This window comes from Plectropomus leopardus, chromosome 20, assembly GCF_008729295.1.
Source record: "Plectropomus leopardus isolate mb chromosome 20, YSFRI_Pleo_2.0, whole genome shotgun sequence".
Classification (NCBI taxonomy): Eukaryota; Metazoa; Chordata; class Actinopteri; order Perciformes; family Serranidae; genus Plectropomus; species Plectropomus leopardus.
The window spans coordinates 25,102,611-25,122,313 of record NC_056482.1 but is presented as its reverse complement, the minus strand read 5'-3'; the positions used below and the strand labels follow the sequence as shown (position 1 = coordinate 25,122,313).

Sequence of the window (19,703 nt, the reverse complement as noted above, 5' to 3'; positions counted from 1 at the left end):
GCTGATGTCCCAGCAGACCACTGAAGACGGCTGATGCCGGGACAGTGTCAGAGACAGTCAGGGACAGTCCTCAGGAGTGGCCCCTGTCCCCCGAGAGACCCGAGTCTCCTGAGCAGGTAGAGTCTGCGCTGGCCCTTCTTATAAAGTGCAGCGGTGTTTTCAGTCCAGTCCAGTTCCTGGTTCAGGTGAACCCAGGTACTGGTCAGAGTCCACTGTCTCAGCGTCCATTCCCTGGATGTTCACCGCCGTCTGCGTCTGCGCCCTCGGACATCCACCTCCAGCTCCTCGGTTTTCCCCGTGTTGATCTGGAGCTGGTCTCACCTTCACCAGTCCACTAAGTTTTTGGTGAGTTGTCTGAACTCTGTGTCGTCCTCATCCGTGATGAGGACGACACAACACGAGGACGCCGTCCTCATCACTGCAGAGTCCTCAGAGGACTTTTGCAGGAGACAGTTCGTGGATCTGAACGTGGAGTCTGCAGTGTACAGGGTGAAGACACACAGTCCCGAGCCCTCACGCGCCGCGGTCGGTTGGCGAGGTAGTCCCGTATCTACGATGAGAGGCGGGGGTCCCTGCGGGGGTCCCTGCGGGGGTCCCTGCGGGCTCCAGCGTGTCCCTCAGAAGCTCAGGCTGTGTGGTGTTGAAAGCTCTGGAGGACTCAAAGGACGCGGTTGTCACAGTGCAGGACGACGGGGCGTCGGGCTGGACTGGGTCCATCGATGAGCAGATGGGGGGCGGGGACGGACCGGGACAGCCTCCTGGTGGACACAGGGTCCTCCGCACGGTTATTTGACAGTTTTGCTTTTTTTGCTGTTTAATTTAATTTTATTTATTTATTCTTTTTTGGCAGATTTACTTTTTTCTTTTGTGTTTGCGGTTTTATTTTATTTTACTTATTCATTTGCAGTTTCTTTACTGCAGTAGAAGAAGTCGTTAGATGACGTCATGTCCTCACCGGAAGTCTGTGCAGCGCTGAGTCAGCTGAACCAAACCAGAAGCAAAACAAACAGCAGGGCGCAGGCGCAGCAGCGGCCCGAGCTCGCGTTGCGGAGGGACCAACAAACTTTATTTCATTTTAGTCACTAAAACTTTGTTTTTTTTGTTGTTTTTATTGTGTTTTAGCGGGAAACTGATGTCAAACGTCTGCGTCACCGAGCACGTGAGAAGCAACACGAGACCCACCGGAGCGCGAGACCCGCTGCAGCCAGGCGGAAGTTGAGAAAGTTTGAAAGGTTTGAAATTAAAATCTAAAGTTTTCTGAATTTTATCTCCGCAGCCGTTTGAGCTACAGCGGCGACTGACAGCTTTAAACGCAGCAAAAACCATACAGAATATTTTCATTTTAGAGTATTTTATTATTTTGTTCTTAAAGTAAAAATAAGTTTATTGTTGTTGGTCTCTTTCTGATCAAAAGTATGAATCCATGAGTTCAGTGGAGGGTTAAGGCCACGTCTCGCGGATTACACTCATTCATTTATGAGACAGAAATGTCGTAATTTTAAGATATTAAATGAATTAAATTACAGGGAAAAAGTTGTAATATCATGAGATTAAACTGGTGCATTTATGAGGAAAAAGTCTTAATATTACACAATATTACAAAATTAAACCCCAAAAATGTACCATGATAAAGTCATAATTTAGGGGATTAAATTTACGAATTTATGAAGAAAGTCGTAATATGACGAAATTAAACTCAGAATATTCAAAGATTAAACCCATAAATTCACGAGAAATAATTGTAATATTATGAAATGAAACTCAGAAAGTTACTTGAAAAAAGTCGTAATTTTTACAAGATTAAACTCTTAAACTTGAACATTAACCTGAAAAAATCATAATATTACATCAATAAATGTGTAAATTTACAAGAAAAGAATTGCAATGTTAACAGGATTCAATTAATTAATTTATGAGGAAAAAAGTAACAATGTTATGAGATTGTGCTCATAAATTTACACGAAAACATTTGTAATATGATGAAATTAAAGTCAGAAATTCACAAGAAAAAAGTCAGTTTTAAGAAATAAAACTCAGAAATGTGCTAAAATAAAGTTGGAATGTTTTGAGATTAAACTCAGTCATAATATTATGAAATCAAACTCATATTTACAAGAAAAAGTCACAATTTCCGAGATTATAAAAAATCTCCATATTACGAGGTTAAACTTGTAAATTTGCAAGAAAGAATGGCGTAATATTACAAAATTTAACTCCGAAATTTCACAGAAAAACGCTGTAATGTTTCAACATTAAACTCGTGAATTTAATTAAAAAATCAGCCACAATATTACAGAATAAAACCAAAACATTTACCAGGAAAACTTTTAATTACTGCGTCATTAAATCCCCCATAAAAAAGACGCAGTATTACAAAACTACAGTCGTGTATTTACGAGACGCTTCTGGACAAAAAGAACGATGACGTTTCTCAGCCGACGGCGGCGAGTTTTTGGGAACTTTCTGTGTGTCACGCTAAGCTCGTCAGCACTGAGCTGGTTCCACTGGTTTTACTGGTTTTACTGGTCCCACTGTTTTCTCTAGTTTCACTGGTTTATCTGGTTTTACTGGTTCTGCTGTTTTCTCTAGTTTCACTGGTTTTACTGGTTCTGCTGTTTTCTCTAGTTTCACTGGTTTTACTGGTTTCACTGGTTCTGCTGTTTTCTCTAGTTTCACTGGTTTTACTGGTTTCACTGGTTTTACTGGTTTCACTGGTCTGGGGGCGATGAAGAGGAGTCGGCTGCTGGCCGTGCTGGTGGGCGGGGTCTTCTGCGTGGCTGTGATGTCACTGTACCGCATGCTGGAGCTGATGCAGGGGGCGGAGCTTCAGCGGCGCCAGGAGACACCTGCAGGACAGGTGGACGAGGTGAGTCCACATGCGGAGATGCATCAGTGGAATTTCAAAATAAAGTGACCAGGTTTCCACACACCAGATATTCCAGTTTTTGCCTTTATTCTGAAATCTTCCTCTGAAGCTGTTTACATGTGGAGCGATGCAGCCGTGCACGCTCTGATTAACGTGCACCAGCCCCCGCCGTTTCTTTTTTTTGTTTAAACTATCTGGTGATTTCTTGGCAATGATTTTCTTTTTCTTTAAAGATCTCCAAAAATTTGGGGCGATGTGTTTGATTTGTTTTATTTTGTCTGATTTTCAATGAAAGCGAGTCTGCCAAACCTGCCGGCCCGCCAAAATAAAATCCACCAGCTTTTGGAGGGTCCACAAAAACAGCCCCCCCTCCACTTAAAAATAAAGAGCTGTCCCTTAGGCCTGCTCTTATTTTTTAGGGATTAAAAAATAATTTGAAAACACACACACACACACACACACACACACACACACACATCTACTAAAAAATATTTATTGTCATAATTAGAATCCATGAGTCAAATCTCCACAATGTCTTCCTGAAAAATAACCCAAAAACATAAATTGAATAAAAGAAATATTAAATAAGCTTTTTATTTGGTTGTATTTTTCGATGTATTTAAAGATGAATAGGTGAAGTAAAGGATGTAAGAACTTGTGTGTACTTGTTTGTACATTTACTTGTTTTTATTTTTATTTTTTGTGCTCAGTGTGAGCTCGGCTGACGTTTTTTTTGTCTGCAGGATTTGTCCCGCCTCCAGCAGAAGATTGACAGGTTGGAGCGTCTCCTTAGCGACAACAGCCGTCTGGTTGCTTCGCTGCGGGACTCTCTGCTCCACAGCAAAGCATCATGGGAAACGGCGGGCGGGGCCAATGGCAGCTCAGACTCCGCCCCCGACCGAGCAGACGCGCTGCCTGGCTGCCGATTGGCTGAGGCGACGAAAGGCGGTGCGGAAGGCGTACAGGTTAGTTTTTGTTTTTTTTTTAATTTGAGTAAAGTTGAAGTAAAGTCACTTCAGGAGGTTTGCCGTGTTTTTATTTCCATTATGTTTTTGTACTACTGAAAATATATGTCCTTTTTTTTAAGTCAGCAAAGTGAATTTTATCGGAGTATTATAGAAAAGTAAGAAAGCAGAAACAATAATGAACACAAAAAGAAAAACAAACAAAAGACGATAAAAACAAACAAACAGCTTGTTGCTTGGGTTCAGTTATTTTGTTTTCTTTTTCAAAAACTCTGTCATATTTAAAGTTTTAATCACTTCATCACAAAGATTATAAAATGTCTGAAAGAAGGGGTCTGAGTTTAAAGAAAACATGTTTAAAACTTCACAGAAGTGATTCGGTCTTTAATTTTTTTAAATTATTGTTTTCATAAAGAAGAAAAAGATTTAAACAAAGTGTTTTAGTTTTCATTATAATTGTTGCAGCTGCTGGATGTTTACAGCCTCCTGCCCTTCGATAACGTTGACGGCGGCGCCTGGAAACAAGGCTTCGAGATCCGTTACCAAGGTAACGAGTGGGACGAGCAGCCGCTGGAGGTTTTCCTGGTTCCTCATTCACACAACGACCCCGGTGAGACCTGTGTGTGTGTGTGTGTGTTCACTAACATCTGTGTGTGTGTGTTCACCAACATCTGTGTGTGTGTGTGTGTGTGTGTGTGTGTGTGTGTGTTTCAGGCTGGTTGAAGACGTTTGACAGTTATTATCAGGATCAGACCAAACACATCCTCAACAACATGCTGATCAAACTGACTGAAGACAGCAGGTACGCATCCCTACCTTCATCTACATCTACATCCCTACCTTCATCTACATCTACATCCCTACCTTCATCTACATCTACATCCCTACCTTCATCTACATCCCTATCTACATCTGCACCTACATCTTTATCTGAATCTACATCTAAAAATTGGTGTTTTTTATTTTTATTTATTTATTTGATGATTTTTTAAAGAAGGGGTTTTCTCTTTAAAACCCACAGGTTTGGCAGGCATGTTTCCTTTAAAAATCACTAACATGACCTCATGTATTGGCCAGAAACAGTCAAAATGTAAATTATTGTGGGATTTTAAAATTTCCAACAGTCCTTGAACACATCATGTGTTATCATACAGGTTTGTGAAACTGAAAAACTGTGAAGATTTTCAGAACTTTTCCAGGTTTTCCATGACCATATGACTCCTGCTTTTAGCAGGAGCATGTCCTGATGGTCTTCCGGGTTAATACACATTTTTTTCCCAATAATCTTCCAGGACTTTTCCAGGACTTTGAATTAAATGTGAAAGACCAAACACTCTCTGAAACGACCATCGATTCTCTTCATCAGCACTTTTTCATCACTATTAAACACATTTTTGAATGTTTAGACAGGTTTTATTTTCTTAAGAAGCTTTTTGGGGAGTTCTTTTGAAGAAAACTTGTCTTCCAAATGTCACAATTATCAAACTGAAACTGTAAAACCTGCGGACAGAATCAAACTGCTGCTGACTGAGTGATTCTGACGGCCCTGAATGTCTCTGTCCATCAGGAGGACGATGATTTGGGCCGAAATCAGTTACTTCTCTAAATGGTGGAACGACATCGACGAGCAGAAGAGAGAGATGGTCAAACGGTAACTTCCTGTCTCCATTTCTTCATTCAGAACATCCCTGAAAAAACAAACAACAACAAAAAATAAATTAAAAATCCCCCACAAAACTAAAACAAAATATGCAAACACATAAAACTGTAAAACACCAAAAAACAAACAGGAAACACCACAGACCTGCTGTTTCATGCACTGATTGATTATATCTGTGACTCCATCCACCTTCCTTTTCACTCCATTCGCTTCACGTCTCGCTCCATCCGCTTCACGTCTCGCTCCATCCACTTCACGTCTCGCTCCATCCGCTTCAAGTCTCACTCACTCCATCCGCTTCACGTCTCACTCCATCCACTTCACGTCTCGCTCCATCCGCTTCACGTCTCACTCACTCCATCCGCTTCACGTCTCACTCCATCCACTTCACGTCTCGCTCCATCCGCTTCACGTCTCACTCACTCCATCTGCTTCACATCTTGCTCCATCTGCTTCACTTCTCACTCCATCCGCTTCACGTCTCGCTCCATCCGCTTCATGTTTTACTCCCCCCTTTTCGCTCCCTCCACGCTCACTCTACGTGAGGACCTAATCTCTGAACTCTCTCTTAAACATATTTGTTGGATGAAGAAAAAAATGACCAAAAAAGATCGTAACAGAAGTTTGACGTCATCTGAAAGTCTTTTTTTCTCTTCACGGGATTTCTCTGTAAAACGTTTTTTGGCGAAACCTTGTTTTTTTGTTTGTTTCATGTTACTTCCTGATTTTAGTGTTTTATTGTGTTTTATTTATTTTGTTTACATGTAGTTCCTTTTTTATTTGCTTCTCCATTTGTTGGTTTGTTTAATTCTCCTCTCTGCTCCTCTGTGATTGGTCAGCCTGGTGGGGGCGGGGCAGTTGGAGCTGGTTACAGGCGGCTGGGTGATGGCAGACGAAGCGAATTCACACTACTTCGCTCTGCTGGATCAGCTGATCGAGGGTCACCAGTGGATCCAGCGCCACCTGGGTTCATGACGCTTCCTTTCCTCTTGCTGTTTGATTGTGGTCTTTTGGTGTGTCGCCGTGGTAACCCTGATTTCTGTGTCCAGGTGTGAAGCCGAGCAGTGGCTGGGCCGTGGATCCGTTTGGCCACTCCCCCTCTATGACCTACCTGCTGAAGGGGGCGGGGCTTAGCAACATGGTCATCCAACGCGTTCATTACGCCGTCAAGAAGCACTTCGCCCAACAACGGACACTGGAGTTTCTATGGCGACAGAGCTGGGGTGAGCGAGAGACACCGAGACAAAGTGATGACAGAGAGAATGATGGGAAATTAAATAAAGAAATGTCCTTAAATCTTAGATGTGTCCTAAAAGCCTAACCAATCAATCAAAAACAATCCAATAAATAACCTAAGATGATAAAAATGTTTTAAAAATTAGAAATGTTCTAAAAAATGATATGAAATCCTAGAGATGTCCTTGAATCCTAAAAAACAAAAATGTCCTAAAATCCTAGAAAACAAATTTGGAAAATAAGAAAAAGAAAGAAAGGACAGAAAAGTTTGGAGGAAAACAGATTCATGACAGTTGATGATAATAATTTGAATGAAATTTTTTTTAAATAATCTGAATGTTGATGTAAGAAATATTTTTAAAAAAAACATAATACAGGAGATGTAAAATCACACAAACAAGAAAAACAAGGTATTATTCTTTGAAACAAACGTTTAAATAAAGAAAGAAGCAGAAAATGATGCTATGAGAAAATTTTTTTAGGTTTTATTTAAAAATAGATAAATAGAGAGGAAATACAGTAGCTTTTATTATTATTTTTCAGATATTGCTGAAGATTAAATTTACAATTTGGGCAAAATATCCCAAACTTTGCATTGTCTCTCTAACCCCGCCCACTTCCTGTGTGTCAGACTCCTCCCCTCACAGTGACATCACGTGTCACATGATGCCGTTCTACAGCTATGACGTACCGCACACGTGTGGTCCGAACCCGGCTGTCTGCTGTCAGTTCGATTTCCACCGCCTGCCGGGGGGGCGGGTCTTCTGTCCGTGGAGAATACCGCCACAGCCAATCACAGAGCAGAACGTGCAGGACAGGTATGAAGGGGGCGGGGCCAAAGAAGACTAATTCATATTTATAAACTTTATTATCAAAAATAAAAGCTTTGAGTTTTGTTCTGTGACTCTGAGCTCTCTGGTTTTACTTTTTTTTCTTTGACTTCTGTTTTTTAAATTTAAACTTGTGAAATGATAATCCTCCGACTCGGAGTCCGACAGTTCCTGAAGAAAAAACTCATCCGATTGTTTTCACAAACAAAAAACACAGTTTTTTATTTTTATTTTTTATTTTGGAACCAAACATCCTCCAGGATGAGCTGATTAGTTTGGCTTTGGAAGGTCATGGTGACCTTGACTTTGTCTCATTCTCATGAACACAATATCTCAAGAACAATTTGTGGGAATTTCCCACTTTGGCACAAACAGCCACTCAAATGATGAACTGATTAGATTCTGGGTGTCAAAGGTGAAAGGTCACTGTGACTTTGAACCCGTCTCATTTCCTGACTGTGATATCTCAACCAGACTTTTAGGGAATTTTACTAAATTCGGCACAAACGTCCACTTTGGCTCAATAATGAAATGACGAACTGTCCTCCTGTTAGACACGTGTGTTGTCTCTCTGATGGTGTGATGTCTCTGTGTATCCTCTCAGAGATGTCCTCCTGTCTCTCTGATTGCATGTCCTCCTGTCTCTCTGATGATTCTGTGTGTCCTCTCAGAGCTGTCCTCCTGTCTCTCTGATGACTCTGTGTCCTCTCAAGGTGTCCTCCTGTCTGTCTGATGACGTGTCCTCCTGTCTCTCTGATGGTGTGTCCTCTTGTCTCTTTGATGGTATGATGACTCTGTGTATCCTCTCAGATATGTCCTCCTGTCTCTCTGATGTTGTGATGTCTCTGTGTGTCCTCTCAGAGCTGTCCTCCTGTTGGACCAGTACCGGCAGAAGTCCCGTCTCTTCCGTTCTCCTGTTCTTCTCGTCCCGCTCGGAGACGACTTTCGCTTCGTGGACTTGAGCGAGTGGAATGCTCAGTTCAGTAACTACCAGAAACTCTTCGACTACTTTGACCAGCACCCGGAGCTGCACGTCAAGGCAAGACGCCTAAGACACGGAGTCTGTTGATATTTGGACAAACTGTCTTTGATTTATGGACACATTTTGGTGAAAGGCCAGTGCAAACTCTGATTGTGTGATGTTACGTCCATTTTTAAAATCATGGCGCCCCCTAGCGGCCGATGTGCAGTAAAAACTGAGAAAGAGTAAGTCAGTTTCCTTGTCTTCTTTCTGTTCTCAGGCTCGTTTCGGGACGCTCTCTGATTACTTCGAAGCTCTTCAGCGGCGTCTGAGCGCAACAGGAACGACTCTGCCGACACTCCGCGGCGACTTCTTTACATACGCCGACCGTGACGATCATTACTGGAGCGGGTACTTCACCTCCAGACCGTTTTACAAACGCCTCGACCGAACGCTGGAGGCCACACTCAGGTACTTTATCTCCTGTGTGACTCAGGTACTTTATCTCCTGTGTGACTCGGGTGAGTTATCTCCTGTGTGACTCGGGTGAGTTATCTCCTGTGTGACTCAGGTACTTTATCTCCTGTGTGACTCGGGTGAGTTATCTCCTGTGTGACTCGGGTGAGTTATCTCCTGTGTGACTCAGGTACTTTATCTCCTGTGTGACTCGGGTGAGTTATCTCCTGTGTGACTCGGGTGAGTTATCTCCTGTGTGACTCGGGTGAGTTATCTCCTGTGTGACTCGGGTGAGTTATCTCCTGTGTGACTCGGGTGAGTTACCTCCTGTGTGACTCGGGTGAGTTATCTCCTGTGTGACTCGGGTGAGTTATCTCCTGTGTGACTCGGGTGGGTTATCTCCTGTGTGACTCGGGTGAGTTATCTCCTGTGTGACTCGGGTGAGTTATCTCCTGTGTGACTCGGGTGAGTTATCTCCTGTGTGACTCGGGTGAGTTATCTCCTGTGTGACTCGGGTGAGTTATCTCCTGTGTGACTCGGGTGAGTTATCTCCTGTGTGACTCGGGTGAGTTATCTCCTGTGTGACTCGGGTGAGTTATCTCCTGTGTGACTCGGGTGAGTTATCTCCTGTGTGACTCGGGTGGGTTATCTCCTGTGTGACTCGGGTGAGTTATCTCCTGTGTGACTCGGGTGGGTTATCTCCTGTGTGACTCGGGTGAGTTATCTCCTGTGTGACTCGGGTGGGTTATCTCCTGTGTGACTCGGGTGGGTTATCTCCTGTGTGACTCGGGTGGGTTATCTCCTGAGTGACTCGGGTGAGTTATCTCCTGTGTGACTCGGGTGAGTTATCTCCTGTGTGACTCGGGTGGGTTATCTCCTGTGTGACTCGGGTGAGTTATCTCCTGTGTGACTCGGGTGGGTTATCTCCTGTGTGACTCGGGTGAGTTATCTCCTGTGTGACTCGGGTGGGTTATCTCCTGTGTGACTCGGGTGGGTTATCTCCTGTGTGACTCGGGTGGGTTATCTCCTGTGTGACTCGGGTGGGTTATCTCCTGTGTGACTCGGGTGGGTTATCTCCTGTGTGACTCGGGTGGGTTATCTCCTGTGTGACTCGGGTGGGTTATCTCCTGTGTGACTCGGGTGGGTTATCTCCTGTGTGACTCGGGTGGGTTATCTCCTGTGTGACTCGGGTGGGTTATCTCCTGTGTGACTCGGGTGGGTTATCTCCTGTGTGACTCGGGTGGGTTATCTCCTGTGTGACTCGGGTGAGTTATCTCCTGTGTGACTCGGGTGAGTTATCTCCTGTGTGACTCGGGTGAGTTATCTCCTGTGTGACTCGGGTGGGTTATCTCCTGTGTGACTCGGGTGAGTTATCTCCTGTGTGACTCGGGTGGGTTATCTCCTGTGTGACTCGGGTGAGTTATCTCCTGTGTGACTCGGGTGAGTTATCTCCTGTGTGACTCGGGTGGGTTATCTCCTGTGTGACTCGGGTGAGTTATCTCCTGTGTGACTCGGGTGGGTTATCTCCTGTGTGACTCGGGTGAGTTATCTCCTGTGTGACTCGGGTGGGTTATCTCCTGTGTGACTCGGGTGGGTTATCTCCTGTGTGACTCGGGTGGGTTATCTCCTGAGTGACTCGGGTGGGTTATCTCCTGTGTGACTCGGGTGGGTTGTCTCCTTAGAGATTTGGGTAGGTTATCTCCTACGTGAGTCATACAGAAGATATCCTACCCAAGTCCCACAGTTGGAAACCTACCCACATTGTTTATTTTGTATACTCTTTATTTTTGGATTTTTTTAAAACTTTATTTTCTATAACTGCATTTAAAATTGTTTATTGTTTTTTTTACATCGATTTCTGGTGTCTTGATTTTACTGAGTCCTTCTTTTCTTCTGTAAACGTTTCAATTTTTTAGAGTAAATCTTTGATAAATGTCTCTTTTTCTTCCTTTAACAGGGCGACAGAAATCCTATTCAGCCTGACGTTGGCTCAGATGCGTCGTTTCCGGGGCGACGGTCGTCTGGTCGATGACTTCCCGGCACATGAACACTTCCAGCGTTTAACGGCGGGGAGGCGGAGCCTGGCGCTGTTCCAGCACCATGACGCCGTCACTGGCACCGCCCGAGACCCTGTGGTGGTCGACTACGGCACCAGGTGGCTACTTCCTGTTAGCACCCCAGCCTGTTAGCCTGTTAGCATGTTAGCGAAGTCAGAATCAGTCAGTATTAGTGATGGGTAATGAAATGTGCTGGGACATTATTTTATTTTATTTTATTTTATTTTACCTTTCTTTAACCAGGGATAGTGCCTTTGAGATTCAGAATCTCTTTAATATTTGAGTCCTGGCAGCATGAAGACTTTCACATAAAGAACAAACAGACTAAAAACACAAACACTTAAAAACTATCAGCAGAAAGATTCACATACAACAAACAACAGACTTAAATCAATCAGCCGTTTAGCGGCCTTTGGCAGTCAAACAGTCCTGAATGGTGTTTTTAAAGTTTCATCATTAAACTCCTGATAAATGGAGACGGAGAGGCTGAGCGGATCAACACACTGTGAGCAGCTGATCAATGATGAGTCAACGCTAGTTGCAGGTGTTAGCATAGATAGCATGGCTGTTGATGGACTGTTTAGATCAAAGTTTTAATAAGGTTCTTACTTTTCAAACATTTACCTTCATTGTTATTGCTTGTTTTTACGTGTGTTGCTAAATGATGATTTTTTTCACATAACTTTTATGACACATCAGAATTAGCATTGTAGCACCTGGAAGTCTTTAGCATCTTTAGCCCTAGCTTGTGTTTTGTCTCATTTGTCCCTCCATGCTCTCTGTTGAAGGATGGCGTCGCCACCGGCAACGGTAACAGGTACCGCCTCGCTCCGTGTGCGCAGTTAGCGTTAGCTTCCCTTCATTCCCACTCATTTAGTGTTAGCATCTAACATTAGCTGCCATCATCCCGCCTGATGAGAGTTTCGTTAACGCCGTTTGTCCGTCGTTCTTCCTTTTTGACACTTTTTAAAGTGAAGCTGTTTGTTTTAGTTTTGTGCAGAGAAAACAAAAATCAAGCCATGTGATTTCACATGTTTATTCTGAATTCATTCAGGTCAATTCAATAAAATATATATTTTTTTTAAAATAAGAACTAAATTAAATTTCTGAAGTCAAAGAAAATGAAAACTCAGTGACAATCAAAGTTTGTATTAAACTGAGTTTTTATTTTCCAGGTTGTTTCGCTCGATCCTGAACCTGCACCAGGTGCTGCAGAGCTCCGCCCACTGGCTGCTCCTATTGGACAAGAGCCAGTACCACCACGACCAATCAAAACCCTTCATGCAAATGGTGACCTTTGACCCCCCACCTCTGTTACCTTTGTCCTATCTATTGTTTCTGTAATATTTGTATCTTTTTATGGCAGTATGAAAATTAAACTCAGCAATCATTTTTTAATAACCGAAGAAGACGCTCAAAGAGACATCAACAGCGTCTGATGTGAAAACCTTTTTACTTTAACCTTTAAACTTTAAAATAAGAAAAACTTGTCAAAATGTGTTTATTGAAAAATTGCCAAAAATTAGAAAACAGTAACAGCCAAAATGTTACCTTTAAACATTTTTAGAGAAAAAAAAAATTAAAAATGTTAATAGCCAAAATCTTTTCTTTAAAGATCACCACAAATGTTTAAAGAAAACATCTTGAATCACCAAAATGTGTTCTTTGGATCCTGCTTAAAATATAAAATAAAGAAAAAAAATCCCAAATGTTCTCTTTACAAAAAAAGAAGAAAAAGTCCAAATATTTCTTGAAAAACGTCTCGTTGGTATGCCAACGAACAGTCTGAAAGTCTGCAGCGTCGCAGCAGGTGAGTTGATGAAAAGTGAAGATTTATAATCAATAGCGTTTGTGTGTTTCAGGACGACGTGATGTCGGCGCAGGACGCGCTGCCTCAGAAGACGCCGCTCACGCTCAGCCAGGAGCCCAGGTGAGGGGGCGGGGCTTCACAAATACTTTATTGATCCTCTGATGGAAATCACGACACGTCACAGTCGCTCTGATGTGAAGCATCACTAAAAAAGACAAATAAACGACACACATTATGCTGCAGCGTTTGACAGCAGGATGTAAAATATTTAAAAATATGTGTAAAATTCTGAGTCTGTAAAACATGTAAAAATAAAAATGTGCATTATGCTGCATAACAATGTAGAAAAGTAGTGTTTAAGTCTTAGCAATATAAAAATAATAACATTTTAATGAAATAATGTAATAAAAATAAAATAAAATGATTTGTCATGCCAGTAAAGCCTCCTTGAATTGAATTAAAAACATGTATATTATGTGACATTATTGAACATAATCATGTAAAATATTTATAAAAGTGTGCCATGTATAGAAAGTTGTAAAAACAGTACAGTTTATAAACTGGTGCATAAAGTTTAGAATCATAAAAATATACAAACTGAGTTAAATAAACCTGTAAGCGACCTGCTGGTGAGAAAAAATAAAGGAATCTGCTGCGTCGAATTTTTAATTTTTACAGATTTATTGATTTATTGACACAGTGAGTTTTGTCTCTGAGTCACAGCAGCGCCACGTCAGCGGTTACTGTGTAATAAATACAAGAGCACGAGTTAATAACCAGTGCATAACGAATTAATAACCAGTGCATAACGAATTAATAACCAGTTAATAACGAATTAATAACCAGTTAATAACGAATTAATAACCAGTGCATAACGAGGAAATGTGAAGTCTTGATGATCCGTTTGTGTTTCAGGTCTCTGATCGTCTTTAACCCGACGGAGCAGCTCCGCTCGTCCGTCATCAGCGTTGTCGTCGACTGTCCCGATGCTCAAGTCGTCGACGCAGAAACAGGTCGACCAATGGCAGCGCAGATCTCTGCGGTGTGGGTGGAGCCGAGCCGAGCGTCCGCAGACTCCTTCCAGGTGAAGAACGCTTCAGTCAACTTCATGATTTCCCTTCAGTCATTTCAGTTATTATTATTATATTTGTAATGTATTTCCTCTTCTTAGTTTGATCACATTTCTCAAGTTATGTAAATAGAATTGTTATTATTATTATTATTATTATTATTGTTGTTGTTATTGTTATATTTATACATATTTTGATTGTGAATACTAATACTGCTACTACTAATAATGATAGCAGTATTGATAATAACAACAATAAAAATGATACCTATAGTACTTGATTATTATTTTCCTCAGTGTCATTGTTATTGTTATGAATAATAATATTTATATTTTACGTTGTCTCCGTCAGCTTGACTTCCTGGCTGAACTTCCTCCTCTGTCGCTCGTCGTGTATCATGTGACCAAAGCCTCCGCTGGCTCCGCCCACCAGGTTCAGTACACCTTCAGTGGCCGCGGCGACCCGCCAACCATCCAGGCCCAGCACTTCCAGGTGTCCCGCCCACAAGGACTTGAGGCCGACGCCCCCCTGTCACTTAGCAACAAACATGTCCAAATATGGAGCTCCCCGGAAACAGGCCTGCTGCAGGTCAGACTTTCAAATTAAAAGACTGTCAAACAAACATTTTTAATCACAACAAATTGAAACATGATGAGTTTTATCAATCAAAACTCAAAAATGTGTATTGAAATATGAAATATAAAATATATAGATAAAGAAACTGTGCAATCTTTTATTTTTAAATGACTAAAGTTATGAAATTATTATAATTTAATCAGTTTGTTTATCTGATGGATTAAAACAACAGAAATGTTGTTATCTGATCATTATTATATTTCCATTTATATTCACTTACTAATAACATTAATTAAGAATGATAATTTATTTATTGATTTATTTTTATTTGTTAATGATGTTTTTTTATTTAATGATTTATTTTTCTATTGTTAATGATGATTTGGGTTTTTTAAATTTTATTGATTAATACTCACAATAACTCAGCTGGAACGTTTTATTTTGAAATGTAGAAGCTGCGTCTGCGGTCCGGTCTGACCCGTCAGGTCCAGGTCCAGTTTCTGTGGTACGGAACCAGAACCGGAGCCAACCGGGACAAGAGTGGAGCCTACCTGTTCCTGCCGGGGGCGGAGGGGGCCCAGGTGAGACCAGAACCAGAACTACTATAATAACTAGAACCATATCTAGAACCAGGACCATATTTAAACCCACGACCATAGTCACATCCAGAACCACAGTCAAATCTAGAACCAGATTTAGAACAAAAAACAGATGCAGATGCTGCTGTCGGACCAGGACTAACTCTCCCCCCCCCCGCAGCCATATTCGTACTCGGAGCCCCCCCTGGTCCGGGTCTCCAGAGGTCCACTGTTCTCTGACATCACTTCCTGTTTCCGGCACTTCTCGCACACGGTGCGACTGTTCCACCTGGACGGTAAGAACCCCAGATCCATGATCCAGATCCACGATCCGGATCTACGATCCAGATCCATGATCCATGATCCAGATCCATGAACCGGATCCATAATCCAGATCTACGATCCAGATCCATGATCCACGATCCAGATCCACAATCCAGATCCATAATCCAGATCTACGATCCAGATCCACGATTCGTGATCAGGATTGATTGATTAATTGACTATTGATCCAGAATCAGAATCAGAAATACTTAATTGATCCCTGAGGGGAAGTTTAGTTTCAGGGTTCAGAAGTCTCAGAGTCTTAAAGGAGACAGAGGAATACTTCAGTGAAATTAAACATGAGTACTAATATCAGATAAATGTATCTAAACACAAGTATACAAGTATAAATGTACGTCAGCAGTGACTGACTTCCTGTCTGTGCCCCAGGGCATGCTGGGAGAGCCCTGCAGATTTCCAACATGGTGGACATCAGGTCAGAGGTCAACCGCGAGCTCGCCATGCGGCTCATCAGCGATGTCGCCAACGGCAACCGATTCTACTCCGACCTCAACGGTTTCCAGGTACGTTCTGATGATGTCACAGCTCTGATGATGTCAGCGCTGATGATGTCACAACTCTGATGATGTCACAGCTCTGATGATGTCAGCGCTGATGATGTCACTGCCCTGAGCGCTGATGATGTCACAGCGCTGATGATGCACAGCTCTGATGATGTCACAGCGCTGATGTCATGATGATGTCATAGCTCTGATGATGTCATATAGCTCTGATGATGTCACAGCTCTGATGATGTCACAGCGCTGATGATGTCAGCTCTGATGATGTCACACAGCTCTGATGATGTGCTGTATTGATCATGTTTGATCAGTGATTTTGGGTGCAGATGCAGCAGCGGCGGACGCTGTCGAAGCTCCCCCTGCAGGCCAACTTTTACCCGATGACCTCGGCGGCGTTCCTGCAGGACGCCACGTCTCGCGTGTCTCTGCTGGCGGCTCAGAGTCAGGCTGTGGCGTCCCTCAGACCAGGTGAGGAGACCGTTTCGGTCAGCCTCTGTTGGACCGGAGGGTTTTAGGACACTCACGCAGGTCAAAGGTTTTTAGCAATTTCATTGAAACCTTTTTCTTTCAAAACTTTTTGGTGATTTTTTTAAACAGATTTTTCTTTCAGAAAAATATTGGCAATTTATTAAAAGAAAAAACAAAAAAATTTGGAAATAAGCCGTCAAAACGTCACATCAAATCGGTCTGCGGTCCGTTCTGACGGCTTAAAGGTGAGACCTGTGACCTGTGACCTGTGACCTGTGACCCCTGACCTCTGACCTGTGTGTCATGTGCAGGTGAGCTTGAGGTGGTGTTGGAGCGCCGTCTGCAGCAGGACGATAACCGCCCCCGGCCTCGGTCAGGGCGTCACCGACAACAAGCTGACGGCGAGTCTCTACAACCTGCTGCTGGAGGACCGCGGGGGCGGTGTGGGGGGGGGGGGGGGGGGGGGGGCGGGGGGGGGGGGGGGGGGGGGTAGGTGAAGGGGCTCGGTGATGACATCACAACGAATGAATCGATCGCTCAGCCGCTGACACGTGTGATGATGTCATCAGGTCGACTCTAAACGTAATCTTTTTCACTTCTGATCTTTTTTCTCTTTTCTGCACTTTTTTAAATATTTTCTTCACAGATTTCATATTTTTTAGTTTACTTATTTGCTTTTATGTTTTTCTCTTTATATTTTTTGGTTTCTTTTCTTTATGTAGTTTTTCTTTCATTATTGATTTTACTTTTCCATTATTTTCATTGATGTATTTATTTGTAATTTTTATTTATCTATTTGTTTCCTAACAGGAAGTGGGAGGAGCCTCTGTTGGACACCTGTCACTGCTCGCTCACCTGACCTCGCTCTCCCTCTGCCACCCGCCATTCACCATGTTCGCCCTTGGCGACAGCCAGGGGCCGAAGCTCCGCCCCTTCCAGCCGCTGAGCGCGTCACTGCCGTGTGACGTTCACCTGCTGAACCTGAGGACACTGGAGGACGTGCAGGTAAGGCCTGGAAACACCTGGAAATAAAGACCTGGAAATAAAGGCCTGGAAACACACCTGGAAATAAAGGCCAAAAAAGTTTGACTAACTATTTTTCTTGAGAATTTTTTGCCGTTTTTCACCTTTAAGGTGTTTGTTTTTGTTTTTTTTGGCGTCCCCTCTGTCCCGCCCATCCTGCCGGCGGTCCCCTCAGTGGACGTCTCTGACTCGTCGTCTCTTTCTGACACACAACACAAAACGTCACAAAATAACAAAAACACGTGTTTTTAAACTTTTGAAACATCAAAAGAGAAACTGAGGAATGTTTGTTTGTGTTTGTGGTAAACAGGAAGCAGAAAGTCCATCACAGGAAGTGGCTCTCCTCCTCCACAGGAAGGGCTTTGATTGTAACTCCGCCCCCGAACCACCACTGCAGTGCACGTGGAGCGCGCACGAGGAGGTGCACGCACACACACACACATTATTTTTAATTATTTCTTATTTTTATTATTTTATTTACATTTCACGATGTTCTTTTTTAATTAAGATGTAAAATGATAAAAAGTGAAAAAAAAACGAATTATAGGTTTAAATTCAGTTTTTCTTTGATTTAAAGTTATTTTTCGGTGTCGTCTTTGTTCCGTCATTTTAAGGTTTTTTTACGACTTGTCTGTGATTCAGACTTTTCTTCTTCTGTGTTTTATTTTCGGAGCTGATTTCCGTGTTTTGGTCTGCAGGTGAATCTGGACGATCTTTTCTCGCCTCTTCAGTTTCGGTCCGTCCGGCGTTCGGCTCTCACTCTGCTGCGACTCCACGACGAACCCCAATCTGCCCGGCAACAGCAGCCGCCGCGCATCGCTCGCCTTCCACCGATGGAAATCAGCGCTTTCCGCGTGGAGATCGACTGACAAACGAGCTAAAACCCGAAATGTCGTCGGTTTGTGACCGAAACGGAGGAGCGTTCGTTCAACATCAAAATCTGACACAAAATAACACACAAAACTTAAAACGTTCAAACGGTCCTGAAAAACCTGGAAAAGTCAATGCATTTTCAAATTATACACTGAAAGATGAGTTCAAGGACCGTCGCAAGTTTGAAAATCCAACAATAATTTCTGTTTTTATAGTTTCTGGCTGATAAATCGAAGCAGTTTAGGGATTTTCATTTTAAAAATGTCGAAAATGTTTTTTATTTAAAAAATTGCCAACTATAATTTTCTCTTCAAAGTTCCCCAAAATAAAACAAAAAAATCACCAAAATATTTTCTTTAAAAAATGCCAAAAATACTTCCTTAGAAATCCCCCTAAATAAAAAAATTGCCAATTTTTTCTTTAAAATTCACAAAAAGGAAAACAAACATTTTGAATGCAGTTCTTATTCTGTCCTGAACTCATTATTTAAAAAAATAAAACAAATAGAAATGAAGGAGAGGGCGATGACGAGAATGTTTGGTCTTTAAAAGTCCTGGAATAGTCATTGAAAAGTCCTGGAAATAATGAGGTAAAAAGTGGATGCCGTCTGTGAAAATTAAATTAAACTAAAAGCAAATTAACATTAAAATAAAATGTTGAAATCAGAAATCAGTGTCAAAGGTCAAAGTCATTTTTAATTTAAAAAACAAAACAAAACAGAAAAACACTGAAATTAAACTGACAGTTTTAATTTAAACGACTACAGCAACAAAAAGGGACCAAACCAGCTGTCAGCTGTTGAGTGTGTGTGTGTGTGTGTGTGTGTGTGTGTGTGTGTGTGTGTGTGTTATGAGACTGTGGAATTGTGGGTAAACCGGCGTGATTGATGTTATTCGGCGTGTTGTGATCAGATTATTGATGAATGTTTTCTAAAAGCACAGATTGTTTCAACAGTGAATGTTTTTTCTTTCATTTTTTGTAATTTTCAGGTTTTGCTGTGAAAGAAACATTTTGGGGGAAATTAATCTACTGATTTTTTTAAATTTTAATTCAGATTTTTTTATTTTCTGTGAACAGATATATTAACGAAACATATGAAGTATTTAAAGCTTAAAATTATTTTTAAAAATTGTATTTTTATTTCAATGAATGGATGTTTGTTAAGAGGCAGATTTCTGATTTTAATACAAAATAAATTATTTAATTTTCAGTCTTGTTGGCTAATTGTTGATAATTTATACATCAGAGAGTTTCTACATGTTTACAACTACACCTTTTGTCATGTTAAATGTGTGTGTGCGCTTTGCCTTGTGTTTTTTTCGGATACTTTAGTTGTTTTGGACAGTTTACGTGTTAAAAACTGCCTGAACGTCGCTCGGTCTCTGATGTGTGAGATTAACTCTTTAAACAGTCACACTAAGAAATGCAA

At 42.0% G+C, this 19,703-nt stretch overlaps 1 protein-coding gene across 1 annotated transcript; it reads left to right on the top strand.

Moving 5' to 3' along the window:
• The first annotated feature begins 45 nt into the window (after positions 1-45).
• On the top strand, positions 46-18,661 carry man2a1 (mannosidase, alpha, class 2A, member 1). Its single transcript, XM_042509180.1, is given in 27 exon segments — positions 46-116; positions 1,123-1,232; positions 2,671-2,866; positions 3,610-3,831; positions 4,297-4,441; positions 4,546-4,633; positions 5,399-5,482; positions 6,331-6,458; positions 6,541-6,714; positions 7,359-7,545; positions 8,419-8,596; positions 8,799-8,989; positions 10,932-11,129; positions 12,207-12,321; positions 12,894-12,961; positions 13,757-13,925; positions 14,263-14,499; positions 14,940-15,068; positions 15,247-15,361; positions 15,780-15,913; positions 16,237-16,378; positions 16,690-16,742; positions 16,744-16,819; positions 16,878-16,882; positions 17,186-17,383; positions 17,712-17,822; positions 18,100-18,661. Coding segments are annotated over 25 exon segments (3,459 nt in total). The 5' UTR covers positions 46-116; positions 1,123-1,232; positions 2,671-2,725; the 3' UTR covers positions 18,271-18,661.
• Positions 18,662-19,703: the final 1,042 nt, after the last annotated feature.